This window comes from Eptatretus burgeri, chromosome 5 (genome assembly GCF_056783735.1).
Source record: "Eptatretus burgeri isolate ZD-2024b chromosome 5, Ebu_testis_v1, whole genome shotgun sequence".
Taxonomy (NCBI): Eukaryota; Metazoa; Chordata; class Myxini; order Myxiniformes; family Myxinidae; genus Eptatretus; species Eptatretus burgeri.
The window spans coordinates 99638436-99651716 of record NC_140965.1 but is presented as its reverse complement, the minus strand read 5'-3'; the positions used below and the strand labels follow the sequence as shown (position 1 = coordinate 99651716).

The 13281-nt window shown below is 45.6% G+C and overlaps 1 protein-coding gene across 2 annotated transcripts in view; it reads right to left on the bottom strand.

The window, feature by feature from the left end:
• Positions 1-8959: 8959 nt before the first annotated feature.
• LOC147027046 (acyl-CoA desaturase 1-like) overlaps positions 8960-13281 on the bottom strand; it is a 35667-nt gene continuing 31345 nt past the window's right edge. For both annotated transcript variants that reach the window (XM_085883145.1, XM_085883144.1), the window contains one exon: positions 8960-11138. In XM_085883145.1, coding sequence (XP_085739271.1) covers positions 10948-11138 — 191 coding nt within the window. In that variant the 3' untranslated portion in view covers positions 8960-10947. The remainder of the gene's footprint in view (positions 11139-13281) is intronic.

The window sequence follows — 13281 nt, the reverse complement described above, 5'->3', positions numbered from 1 at the left end:
TCAAACTTCATGGGAATATAGTTCATGATCTGGTGCTCAGCTGATTAATTTTTGGTGGCGATTGGCCTTGACCTTCATGGTTAGCGCCTGAGGTCAAACATATTTGACCCCAAGGTCAAATTTTCAAGTTTTAGGAACCATATTGTGTAGTACCTCAAATTGAACACCTCGATGAGTGCTTTCTAGATATGTCAAGCTTGAGACATTATGACGTCATTTGGTGACGTTATGAGGCAAAAGCATATTTTTCATGGTTACTCTGTAGAACGATTCTCATCGGAATCTCTCGTAGGCTGATATTTCTCAAGGAGTCGCTCCTGGTGGATTGCAGCTCTGTTCACCTCAGTGTGACCTTAAAGAAGTCACACGTGGTCACCTTTTGGCAAGGGTGACATTGGTTTATTTTTTTTTGTTTTCCTGGCTGCTGGAGGAAACTCACCCTAACATGGCAGGCCACATGCCGTCTCACAGCCCATTTGAACTGGCCTTTATAAACAACAAGGAGATGTCCGGGCTGCACAAATGCAGTCCCCGGTAACGCGGCTGCCTGCAGGGCAGTCCTTGCAAATACTTCCACAAAGATGGTCCTGGCACACATGGTAAAGTTGAGTGACATGCAAGACAAATAAAGGCATGGGCAGGTATGGCAAATGGAGTCAAGGCAAAGGCAGAAAAAGGCATAGCAAATGCAGACCAGGTAAGGTGCAACAGTACAACAGGTCGGCACATGAAGCTGGCCGGCCACGGTGTGGTCTCATGAGGTTGTGGAGGGAGTGTGGTGGCGGTGGCCAGTCTGAAGATGGGCTCGGTCCTACCCTACAGTCTCCCCCCAACCTATTGCCTATGCCTGTCCTTGTCCATACCCACCCCCATTCGGTTGTCACAAAAAAAAAAAAAACTAAATTTAGACATTTTTTTTTCTTATTTTATAATTACATGTGTCCTGAACCCCCTTATTGTCTTTATTCAGCTAACCTGTCCTGACTGTCTATTCCCATTCCCTAAGATCCCTTTGGAAAGGATTGAGGAAGAGACAAGTGAATTTGTCTCAAGGCCCAATGCAGCCTCAGAATAGCTCCCACCGGTTTCAGAAATTTCCAAGGCGAGTCCAGCGGCCTACGGACAGCGAAGGGATGGATGGTGCGAAGGGGTACACGTTTCCTATATATTGTTAAGGATTCAGCGACGGAGGGATTCTCAACCCACTCCGGCCGTCTCCGGGATATATAATGCCAGCCGGCTCAGCACAGGCCTCGGGTCACGCGCCTTCAATCGCGATACCAACGTAATCCTTGTACCTTGCCAGTTGGGGAAATAGAACCCCTGGTTACAGACTGGTTTTGTCAGATGCCGAGCGTTTTCTGCCAGTCTGTAACCATTTTTGGTTTTATATGCCAAACGAACGGATCGTTCCTCGAAGCGACACAAATTAATCCATAGCGGCAACTTTATACGAATTAACCAGATTTATTGGGGAACATCGGGGATCACAACACAAGCAAAATTCACGACAATGGTTATATTAACAATCCTCAACCCGTTCTTAACTAGGGAACCACGGTCTACAGGTTTCGAGGGGGTCGCTACCGAAATATGCCTTATACAACACGTGCAGACAAAGACAAACAGCATGCATGCAAGACAAGACAGAGTACTTGGTGAGGTTTCATGGACGAGAGGACAGTGTCAAGAGCCCGAATGTCGCTCGCAACAGGCGGATGTCCACGGATTCGAGCTCCCAGCTCGAACCACGCCGCCTGGCAAAATGGCGCTTGTCCTTTTGTCGCAGACCTCACGCACGCGGTCTCCGCGCGCTCTAGCCCCGTGCAATGTTGATGGCACAAGTCCGCCAGATCAACGATGGGCCTCAGCCGATCTCTCTCCAGGGTTCAGCATACAAATCCAGGCTTGGCTCGTTCACCACAAAAGGCCCAAATCGAGGTGCCAGACTCCGCAGGCGGATCGACAAACGTGTCGGGCCGTGAGGTGAGTAAGTATGGAGGCTCCGCGTCTCCTCTCCTGCCTTCCCGCCTCGAAGCCCGACTTCCGCTTCATCCTCTCAGTTCCTCTCTCTGTCGAATCAGCTTTTCTTTCTCGGCCGATGGCAGACTCGACCCTCAGGTTCAGCGTTCTCTCCCGACCGATTCATCACTGCCTTTTCTTTTCTTTCTCGCCTCGAAGCCGGCTGCCGTCCCTCTCACGGCAGAAGCCTCGACGTGCAGGCAGCCTCTCAAAAGCCCACTGCCGTTTCTCAAAACTCAACTCCTTCGTTCGCTCGATTTGAATCATGAGCACGCTTCGAGAGCGACTATTTCCACACACTCAACCCTTTTTACGAAGCCTTCGTTCGCTCGCTTCCTTCGAGAGACGAGCCCGCCTTCTCTCGGCCAAGCTGACAAACTCCTCCCCCTTCGCATCACTTCCTCCCTCCAGCCACACCCCCTCTCCAGGCCACATCCCCTCAGCTGACTGGGAGGGGCCTATCCCGGGATGGGGTAGGAATAAAAGGGATCTCTTGTTTCACCACCACTGTACGAACATAAAAACAGTCTCTTACACCTCCCGACACATATAATGTCCCTTTTACCACACAACCTAGCTAAACAGGCATTTAATGGGGGATCTGAGCTAATACTATATTTAGTAGTCCAATAAGGGCCATTTCCAAAACAATATCCTAGCGTTTATTAAACATTAATCTATCCCCGGGGCTTTTCAACATGCCTGTCTCTTTAAACTATCGGTTCTAGCAACCACAATTCCCCCCCCCCCCCGTCTGTGTTGGTGTTCGTTATTAATTTGGGCCTGGGCCGCAAATTTTCTCCCGTGCTCTTGCACAATTTCGTGGCTGGGCAGCGTGGCTCAACTGGCAGGTCTACCCACCTGCCGAACTCGATCTTCAGCACCCCCGGGTCACTGAGGCTGTCTCAAAGCCTACCTACTCCTTACGGACGTGGGGAATGCCCTTCCTGGATATCTCCGTCGATGCCCATGTGGCATTTCGGCGCTCCGGATCCCTTTCCCGTGGGTACCCGTGCCCATTACACTAACTCGGTCGCTTGGACCCATGGCCTACTCTGGCCGACTACTTCGGTGCCCAGGGTGCCCTCCACTCAGTACGCATATTTCACCAGCCACGCTCCCAGCCGATCAATAGTCACCTGCACCCTACAAAAGGTTTCGTGCCTTCGTTCAACACCAACAACTAAGCGACATCCTTTTGCTTAATTTAACGAACCCACTAACTTTTATTACACTAACCCCGGGTTCCCTTGGGTGGGATTCACTCCTCCCCCCAATCATTCGTTCGCAACATGCATTCCACATTCACTCCATTCACACTCAGGCCCGCTGACCCACATTCACTCATAATTTTTTTTTTTAATTCACTCCAACACTGACACTCTACCAACTACGTTCCCCTAACTGACTCGTGCTCCCCGTCATCCCTTATTCTAATGCACGTTCCATTTAACTCTATGTAGCTAATCTACGTCTCCACTACACGTTCCATGTCTGTTCATGTCTCCAATCCATTTCTAAATTCTAACCTAAATTCCCCCTAACTCGTGTTACCGGGCCCCATGGAGGACTGCTCATTCCCCCTGAGGCCGGTCTATCTGACGCTAAACCCTTCCCCTAACTAATTCTCCTTTGCCCCTGATGAGGATGTTCACGACATCCTGGCTGGGGATCGTCTATTCGTGGCAAGGCTCTACGAGCCTTATGTCTCCACGGGAGCAGTTGTCCTAGCTCCGGCTCCTTCGGTCTGGTCAATCCATGAGGGCGTAAGGTCGCCCTTATAGGGTCTCAGGCGGTCCGCATGAACGATATGGGGAAAGGCCCATGGCCCCATTTTTGTTTTGATGACCACGTCACTAAGTTGCACCAGGACAACCCCCGGGCCCTGCCAGGGCGAGGTAAGTTTCGGGCATTTGCCCTTCCTCCAAATCCTCCAAGAACCAAATCTTCATCCCCGGGGAGTACTCACTCGCCTGGCTCCGGTGGTCATACCTGCGCTTCATTTTCACACCCGCCTGTTGGAGTTGGCGGCGGGTGGACCCATTCCATGCCTTCCTCCAACTGACGTGCGTCGCCCTTCCCTGGGGGTCCATCGGGACGCTCAGGTGTCGGGCCGCCCAGCAAGTCGACGGGGGCTCGCAGCTCCCATCCATACATGAGCAGCGCCGGGCTGCAAGCGGTGGCTCCATGCTGACTCGTTCGGTAAGCCATTAGTAAATATGGGAGATGTTCGTCCCAGTCATCCTGACGGGTGGTGGTGAAGAGTGCCAATTGTTAAATCAGGGTCCTATTGAACCTTTCCACCATCCCGTAAGATTGTGGCCTTAAGGGCGTTGTCCGGGTTTTTCGAATTGCCAGGAGACTGCACACTTCCTTTAGCAATTCACTTTTAAAATTTCATCCCTGATCGGTGTGCAGCTCCTCTGGAATCCCGTGCGGACATACAAAACCTTCTACGAAGGCCTGTGCCACAACCCCGGCTTCTTGGTTGGGAAGGGCTGTTAGTGATAGGCTGTTAGTTTCAGGCTCACAGGCAGGCTAACAAATTTGTGACAGGGACACTGACTCGGTTCGTTTCTATGATGTGGAAGGCCAGGATAACGATACCCCTTAGAGAAGATAACGATGCCGGTTTGTTAGTGAGTCGTGGACCTACGAGTCGTTCATATGTATCGCATGAATGATTTTTTTGTTTTTCCGCTCCCGATCTTCTAATATTACCGCATTCTGCTGTGCCGACTATAGGTTTTCAATTATCATCACTTTTCCTAAACCTTGTGAATTCTTGGCTTTTTTCGTTGGCTCACCTTCGCATTTATGAAAATGAGGAGTGGTCACCCAGCACCCTGAGGGGCCAAGTGCACCACCATGAGCGGCAGGGCCGTGAACCCTCCCAGACGTCTGGATCTTTAAAGAGCAGGTTGCAGGTCACCAAACATGTTCTGAAAATTTATCAATATGATTATATGTGCATTAAATAGTTCGATGCAAACTATTGTGGTTGCCTAACTATTGGGAAAATTAATTAAATTTAACTCCGAAGTTGTTATTTCTCGAGGCTGTTGAAAAAAACAGCCGTGTGCCCATATTTGGATGGTGACGTCACGTTCTCCAAAACAAAGCGGATGCTCACTCGCTCATTGAAGAATGTCCAGTTGAGCGGGCCATTCTTTCACTTTTTTTGAGCTTGCAACTGTCTATATTATCCTTTTTTATTTTGAATTATTGTAGAACAAAGTTATTTGGATATTTGTACATCATGCCTCGTACGTGTGTCGTCATGTTTTGTGAAAATGGCTGGAAAACGGGTAATGGCTCCGATTGGCCACCGATGGTAATGGCCACCGATTCCCGAAGTAATCAAACATTCGCCGGCAGTGGATAAGATTTGTACAAACAAAACGGGCGAATTTCCCCCCAAAGAAAACTGGTAAAGAGGACCCTTTGGATCGACTTGTCATTTGTGGTGACCATTTCACAGCCGAGGATTACGAAGGCAACGCAATGAGTGAGCTCGGTTTAAAAACAAGCGTGACGCTGTGCCCACCATTCAGTCTTCTCCTCCTCAGCTGGCACCTGCTTCATCTTCTCACTCAGTGTCACCTCTCAAGGATTGGGGCATTGTGTTTATCTATAAATGCGCATAAGAAATCGAGAAATTATTAGAATAGAGTAAGTCATCACTATCCGGAAGTCCGTACGTTGTAACCCGTAATGGGGAACGCGGCTGAAAATCTCTTCCCCATCGGCCACGCCTACGCAGCAACGTGTTCTGTCATTGGTTGGTAAATAAATGGCCATAACTTGGGAAGCACTTATCCGATTAATATCAAACCTTGAAAAGGCACATCCACAGGGCCCCAGCAATATACCTGGCAAGTTTCAATGAGATTGGACCAGTGGTTGTCGAGAAACAGTGGTCACACACACACACACACACACACACACACACACACACACACACACACACACACACACACACACACACACACACACACACACACACACACTGCTGGAATTATAGATTGATATGCCACAACAGTCTCTTGAAAGTTGGGGTTTGTTCTAACTGTTCACTTTCGCTGGGGTCAAGCTCGGCTGTCAGAAAGACTTCAACGCCAAGGCTACGGTGTATAATATATTTGGGTCCATCATTGATTCATTCTATTTCTGACTCTTGAGTGACTCGAGGGTTGGTGGTGGTCGTATGGCAGCTTAGCTTGCAAGGTAGCTATCATTTCTTGAAGTGCGACTGTGTCGCTGATGCAGTGCCCCTCTACCAGAACACACACTGGAACTGGTACTCATTTTGTCGACATCGGAAGGATGACAGGCTGAGTCAACCCCCTGGTGTATTAATTCAGCGGCCGACGGGGCTTGAACTCAGGACCCTAGGATCCCAAGCCACCACCCGAACCACTGAGCCAACACCAGGCTACTAGAGGGTTAAAAACAAATTATTATATCAAGTCACAGACGAATCAAACTTGACATTATTTTTATGCATCGAACAAGAAAATGAAAATCTACAAACCAATCTGTCTGGTGGAGTCTGTCAGTGTGAACTGCCGGACAGTCAGTCCTGCCACTTGTACACGAAATAGGCCGTTTTCTGACATTTGCAAGTGGCTCAAATTTATATGTCTCAGGGCCAGAAACTCCATAGTATAAATTCCCATCATCCTCCGACTCGTCCTCGGCAATATCGGAATGAACACACTCAATTTCATCGCCGCCAAAATCGCTCTCCGATTCGCATCTCGCCATTGTTCACACGCTGTTTCCGAATGTTCACGAAGTTTTCGGAGAACGTGACGTCATAGCACCTTCGGTAACTTACGGTCTGTTTTTCGATCACTGTCAAAAGTTTTGACTTAAAAGTTAATTTTAGCATATTTTGAGTTTCAAATGTAAGAAAATAAATACCCAACGATTATTAATGTGTTTACAACCTTCGAATCACGCGAAGTCATCAGCGACCTAAAACCTGCTCTTTAAAAACACACACAAGTTATTATTTGAAATGAATCGATCCGTTCGATCTGAGTTTGATTGTTGCATGTTTAATCAATGAGCAGTTTATCACTCGAAAGAGACTTGCTGTGCTTGTTTATTTGTGAGAAAGGCAGATGTAACGTGTGCATTGGGCTACATCATTGTTTTTATAGTATTAATGTTGTTGTTGTTGTTGTTGTTGTTTTGAGTTGTCCGTTGCGTACGTGTTGACGTCATCGCGAAAATAAAACGCGCTCTCGTTTGCGGCATAATAAAGCGTGTGTGTGTGTGAACTCGTTCCAGGAATGATTCCGAGTATATAACTATGACGTATTGTGTATGCACATCAGCCGTGCGCACATCGGGTTATTTTTTAAATTGTTATTTCGGCACCGAACGCGCCGTTATACACCGCCCAAATGAAGTGTGGTTAAAACCGAAATTACACACAAAGACATTCATTTATTTCACTTTTGTGTGAATAGCATAATCAAAGGGAGTCGGTGGATGGCTTGCAGTGATGCACACTCACCTCTGTCTTGCTCGAGTTTGAATCGCGATCCAGCGAGATATGAACGGTCACCCCGGTCACCCCCGGTCACCAGCATGTTTTTACTTCATGTATGTACATGGGTTATTTAAAATATCACATTGGAAGGGGACATGCATTGCAAAGCAATTCCCGCTCTTTTTTATTTTGATTTCCCCCCATCTGAGTGTTCCGGCGATGAACGTCACCATCACCCACCTTGATGATTACCTCCACCAGCGAGGAGGTGAAGGAGGTTATGTTTTTACCCCCTTTGTCTGTGTGCAGGATATCTCAAAAAGTTGTGGACGGATTCGGACGAAACTTGGTGGACACGTTGAGAGTGTCACAAGGAAGAATCGATTCAATTTTGGTAAAGATCCGGATCATTGATATGAGAATTTTTTTTTTAAGTGATTCTTCACCATTGTTCGGGTCAAAAACGATCTGGTGCTGTATAGCATGAAATTTAAAAAATGGATTGGGACCGATATGTGCTCGTGGATCAGACATACATTACGTGGTGGAGGTATGTGTGCTCTCCCGTGTACCCTTCTAGTTTTCATTTTATTTTCTACCCTTCATGGAGGTCTCACCTCTTTTCTTAATTCCCTGGCAACTCTTACTGTGCCTCTAAATCCTCACGATCAATCTAGCCTGACCAACCGCAATTTGGTGATGTACATCACACACACACACATGCCACATCATTCACCATGGTCTTCATTTTCACCATCAGCTCAGCTCTCATTTGGTCCTCCTTGGCTTGGCCCACACCAAATTTTTGCTGCCAGCTCTATCATCACCGAGTTTAGCTTGCCCTGCATCCATTTTGGCCTCCTTACTCTCAACCATGGCCATCATGGCCTCAAATTGTCAACTGTCTGGCTGTGACGTCACCAGGCTGCTGTTTCTTATTGATGGTTTGCTTGGGGGCATCGGACGAGCTGGGAGGGGGGGTGTATCATAGGTTACCAATCAGTAAGGATAACTCCCAGGCCCTCTAAAAGTCAAACTGCGTCGTGGTGGCGTCTCACCAGCACGTACCCCCTGATCCTGCTCGTTTCGAGCCGAGATTGTGGTGATTAAAAACATTTGCATTTAACACGTGCTCAATTTGGCTTTGAGGCGACGGTCTCCCATGCCTCAGGGTCTGCCAAGTCCTACTCAACTGACACCAACGTAACAGTCATCCCAGACTGACCCCTTGAGGCATAGTCATTACAAGTAGTAGTCTAACCTTATAAGATGCAGCCATTTCACAATTGGTGTAACTGGTCAATCGCAGACCAACTAACACTGCATTTTACAAACTGAAAAAAAAATATCCATGATTCTTTAAACTAACAAAGGGTTATCTGCAAGTAATTTATAAACCAAATCCCATGCATTAACAACAGGAAACAACTACAGTAATCAGAAAAGACATTTATTATTGACTTTCTCAACCCATTCCAAAGTACAGAATTCCTGCCTTTGCAAAATTCTCCCTCAACATACAGCTCATCTGTTCAACATATTTTCCCAATTGGATGGGGGTGAACATCGAAAAAGTTCACCATGCAACTATATCTTATTTTCAGAAGAGTCGCCGCAAAGCAAAAGATCACTCTCAAAATCGCAACATTAAATCTCAGGTTTTTACCCAACGTCAAATTACAAAATATTTCATCCTTTCACTCCAATCTGAAGCCAATTCTTTATAAAAGTTTTCAATGAAAATCAATACCAAAAGCACCACTTCCCCTGCAGCACGCAACTGAAACACGAGATGCCGTTTCTTCAATCAACAACGTCGAGTGTTCGCACACTCTATACAAAACACCTGCCTCGTATACGAATCTTCATGGAGGAAAATCACAAATTTGAACAGAGGAGACTCGTAAGCCATCCAATTTTAATGTCGTCTCAAAATAATTTATTGTCGACTTCTTAAATGTTAACGGAGTTTTTAAAAAGATCTCAACTCTAGAAATATCTGAATGTTTTCGATGCTCATGTTTCTGCCAAAGCAATCTCGTTCTTCAATTTTAGGAAGAAGTTTTGTTGGCCGTTGTGAAATACGCATTGGATGCGATGCACTTCCCAACCGCTCACCTCGTTTTTAACAAGTAAAAGTTTGTTTATCAACCTCACTTCCTTTTGATGTTGGGTTCGTTTCTGTCACGAATGAGATCAACTGATATATAATTAGAAGCCACTTTAGGATGTTCAGGAAAGTTGGACGGATGAAAACACATTTTAAAATGTTCCATGCGTCGACATCATGGATGCAAAGGCTACTTGTAGCCAGAAACAATCACTCAAGACAACATCGATTGTGCACTTAATGTATAATGAAATCACTGTAGGATGAACGAACATAACCAAAACCCAGAAATCATCGCTCGTAGAAAGAAGGTGGGGTCCTTAAAAAGTGTAAGCAATGCCAAACACAAGTTAGAAAGGACGAGGTAAAAGGGAGGCAGGGTAAAAGGGGACACAGTAGCAAACTCCTCCACACTCTGGGGTTAGGACTGAAAGTGCTTTTGCTGTGCACCAAGAATGCAGTGCATACATCGAACAAGTTACTAAGTAGCAAGAACTTGCAAATTCTCTATCCCTTCCAAACTCAACTAGTCCCAATGTCACCTCATGCCAAACGTATAACACAGAGCCAAGCTGTTCATAAAGACATGAAATAAGTTGAACAAGCTCTTTCAAAATAAGTTCACACGACCGCACGTTCGGCAAATTGTATCGCCTGGGGTTCACCTATTTGGTTCTGGAAACTTGTTTCAATAATAGTGCATCATGTACTTGTGCATGTAGATTTGGGAAAACGAGTTGATCATGAGAAGGAAACTCGAATGGTTTAATATTCAGAATACACACACACACACACGGTTCTGCATCTTAAATTTTTTCATTAGAACTCATTTTGAAGATATTAAACTAAGCAATGTGGAAAGAGGAATGATTGTGTTGTTACTTGAAAGGCAAAAATTAAATTAAAAGGGCCCGTTCCTGAATAGCAATTGCAAGAAAAAAAAAATAATCTAACGTTCTGGAGAACTCCAAATCAAAAATAAAATAACATTGGCTTTGTACCCAGAAATCCGCACTCATCTTCATCAGTGTGACTGCACGACATAATGCCAAATGTTCAAACAAAGACCTCAGTCCAACACGATGCATCAGATGAAGTTAAAGATCCCAATCCAACATAAGGACAACAGCAAAAAAATCTGCTGGGTGAGGCTGTGACAAAGTACCAGAGTGTACACGCTAATGCTGTCTGCACAAAATGATAGTGGGTGGTGTGGCAGAGGTTATGTGACATGGAAAGCTAGGTGAGAAAGCGTGCTTGCTACTACAGATCCTGGCCCAGATGTGCCGCCAGCACCTTGCCACAACTATGACTAGTTACTACATTCTCCCGTGCGCTTCTTGCGAGCTTCGATCACGCTGGTGGGTACGCAGTGCCGATCTCCTGCAAGACCGAGCCAACAAGTGAAATCGATAAACGCTGTTGTAAGATTGGCTTTCCAGCCAAACTCACTTGTAGCGTAGTCGTAGGGGAAGGTGTGATGATAATTGTGGTATCCTTCACCTAAGTGAAAATAAAAATAAAAACAAAATTAGGTAGACAATAATACGGCATTTATTTATAAACTATAGAACGAGTAACACGTACAAGAGGCAGTTAAAGTTTTCTTTTTCCCCCCCTTTTACAAAATGCTTCAGAGCCAAAGCATGATTTCCCTTTCGGTGACGTCTGTAAACACCCTGCGCAGGGAAGAATGCGCAAAGCTGGCTAGAAACTTCATCAAAAAGAGTTAACGTCTTTGTCGAGTTTCACCCGCTCAGCACCATTCTTTGATTTCACTTTTGCTCTGATGAAAGGAAAATGCCCGAAATGTCAGGTTCACTGGTTCTCACGTAAGTTGCTTTGTCATATTTTAGTTGCTAAAACCTCCCAACCCTTCCATAGTTATGAGGGAAAGTTTGACTCCTTATTCGGAAATGGAAGCAAACAAGGCAAAGCAAATATGGAATATTGTCTCGTGTTCATCTCGCGGGAATGCCTCCATTGATGTGCAATTTTGTTGAGAAACGTGCTCAAGGACCACTCCGAACAGGCCTGTTAAACCGCTTCGAAAATGCATCGGCAAGAGCTAACAAACTGCAGCTCATGAAAAGAAACTTACAACTATCTACAGTGATCATGTAACCTTGAAGGAGCCTTTTAGAGCATTAACTTTGGAACTTGCAAATCTTCCAGAGTAACACAGGATAACATAAACAATGAATGCAACCAAGAATGTACATACGAAGAAATAAAAAATAATTTCAAACCCAGTGATCATGCAACATTACTGACCGACAAACTATCCATTGAAGATTACTAATAACGATGAGCTCTCGTTACCTCCACTACCCAAGCTGGACAAACTTTGTTTTCATCCCTGTATGTCTGTTTGTCTGTCTCTGAGTCAGGATATCTCAAAGAGTTGTGACGTATTCATACTATATTTGGTGGAAAGGTTGGATGTGTGACAAGGACGAATTGATTCGATTTTGGTGAAGATCTGGATACTAGAATTTTTCAAGCGATTCTTCACCAATGAGAGATGAGGCCAAAAACTATATAATAGCATGATCTCAAAAAGTTGTGGACAGATTCAGATGAAACTTGGTGGACAGGTTGGGTGTGCGACAAGGAAGAATCGATTCGATTTTGGTGAAGATACGAATCTGGATCTGATAATGTTTGAAATTATTCTTCACCATTGAGAGATGGGGCCAACAACGATATATAGGACGATGTCTGAAAAAAAGTTGTGGGACGGGTTATGACAAAGCTTGGTGGATGAGTAAGCTTGATGTTGGCTTAACGATTAAGGTGGTTGGTTAAAGATCTTAGGGTCTTGAGTTTGAACCCCTGTCATATCGTTGAAATAACACCAGGTGGGTTGATCCTTCTGAGGTTGGCAAAATGAGTATCAGCTTACAGGGGTAATAAGCCATTCAAATATCCTGCGTCTGACTGGCGACCTGTGTACTCCTAAACCAAATGAAACTGCCTCGGCAGTCCTATGCACCTCAGGAAGCAATGGTTGTTATTTGGTGGATGAGTTGGGTGGATGACAAGAACAGGCCGATTAGATTTTGGTTCAGGTTGGGATCCAGATCCGGGCAATCAGTGGGATACAAAATGTAAACTGTTCAGTGTTCAGCCTGGCAGAGGTATGCACTCCACCGAGTGCCACTCATTTATTTTGTATTTGTCATCAGTCAACTGTATGTGATAAAGCTATTATGCTTCTAATGCTATGAAACAAAGGAGCAAAGAGGTATTCGCACTCACCTCCAAGATGTCTCGCCTAGGTTAGAATCTCAACCCACCTATAAACTGTCATCCTCGTGTTTCATTCATCAGTGTGTGTGCTGTCCCTCGGATGGATGTTACACCGGGTGTCCCATCTGCCATCATTAGTTGGTGGATGTTAATGATCCCACGGTGTCCTTTGCAAAGAGCAGGTGAGCTATCGCCGTCAGCCAGGCCAAATTTCAAATTCCTGCCCTAACCTTTGTCAAATGTCAAGCCTGGCCAGCTGGTTCGTGGAAGACTTTGGCGAAGCTTCACCTGGCCAACCCCACAATAACATGGGAATAATTGTGGCCGTTGAAGAAAAAGAAGGACAAATATAGTATGAAATAAAGGGTGACAATAGATAGCTTTACGTACTTGC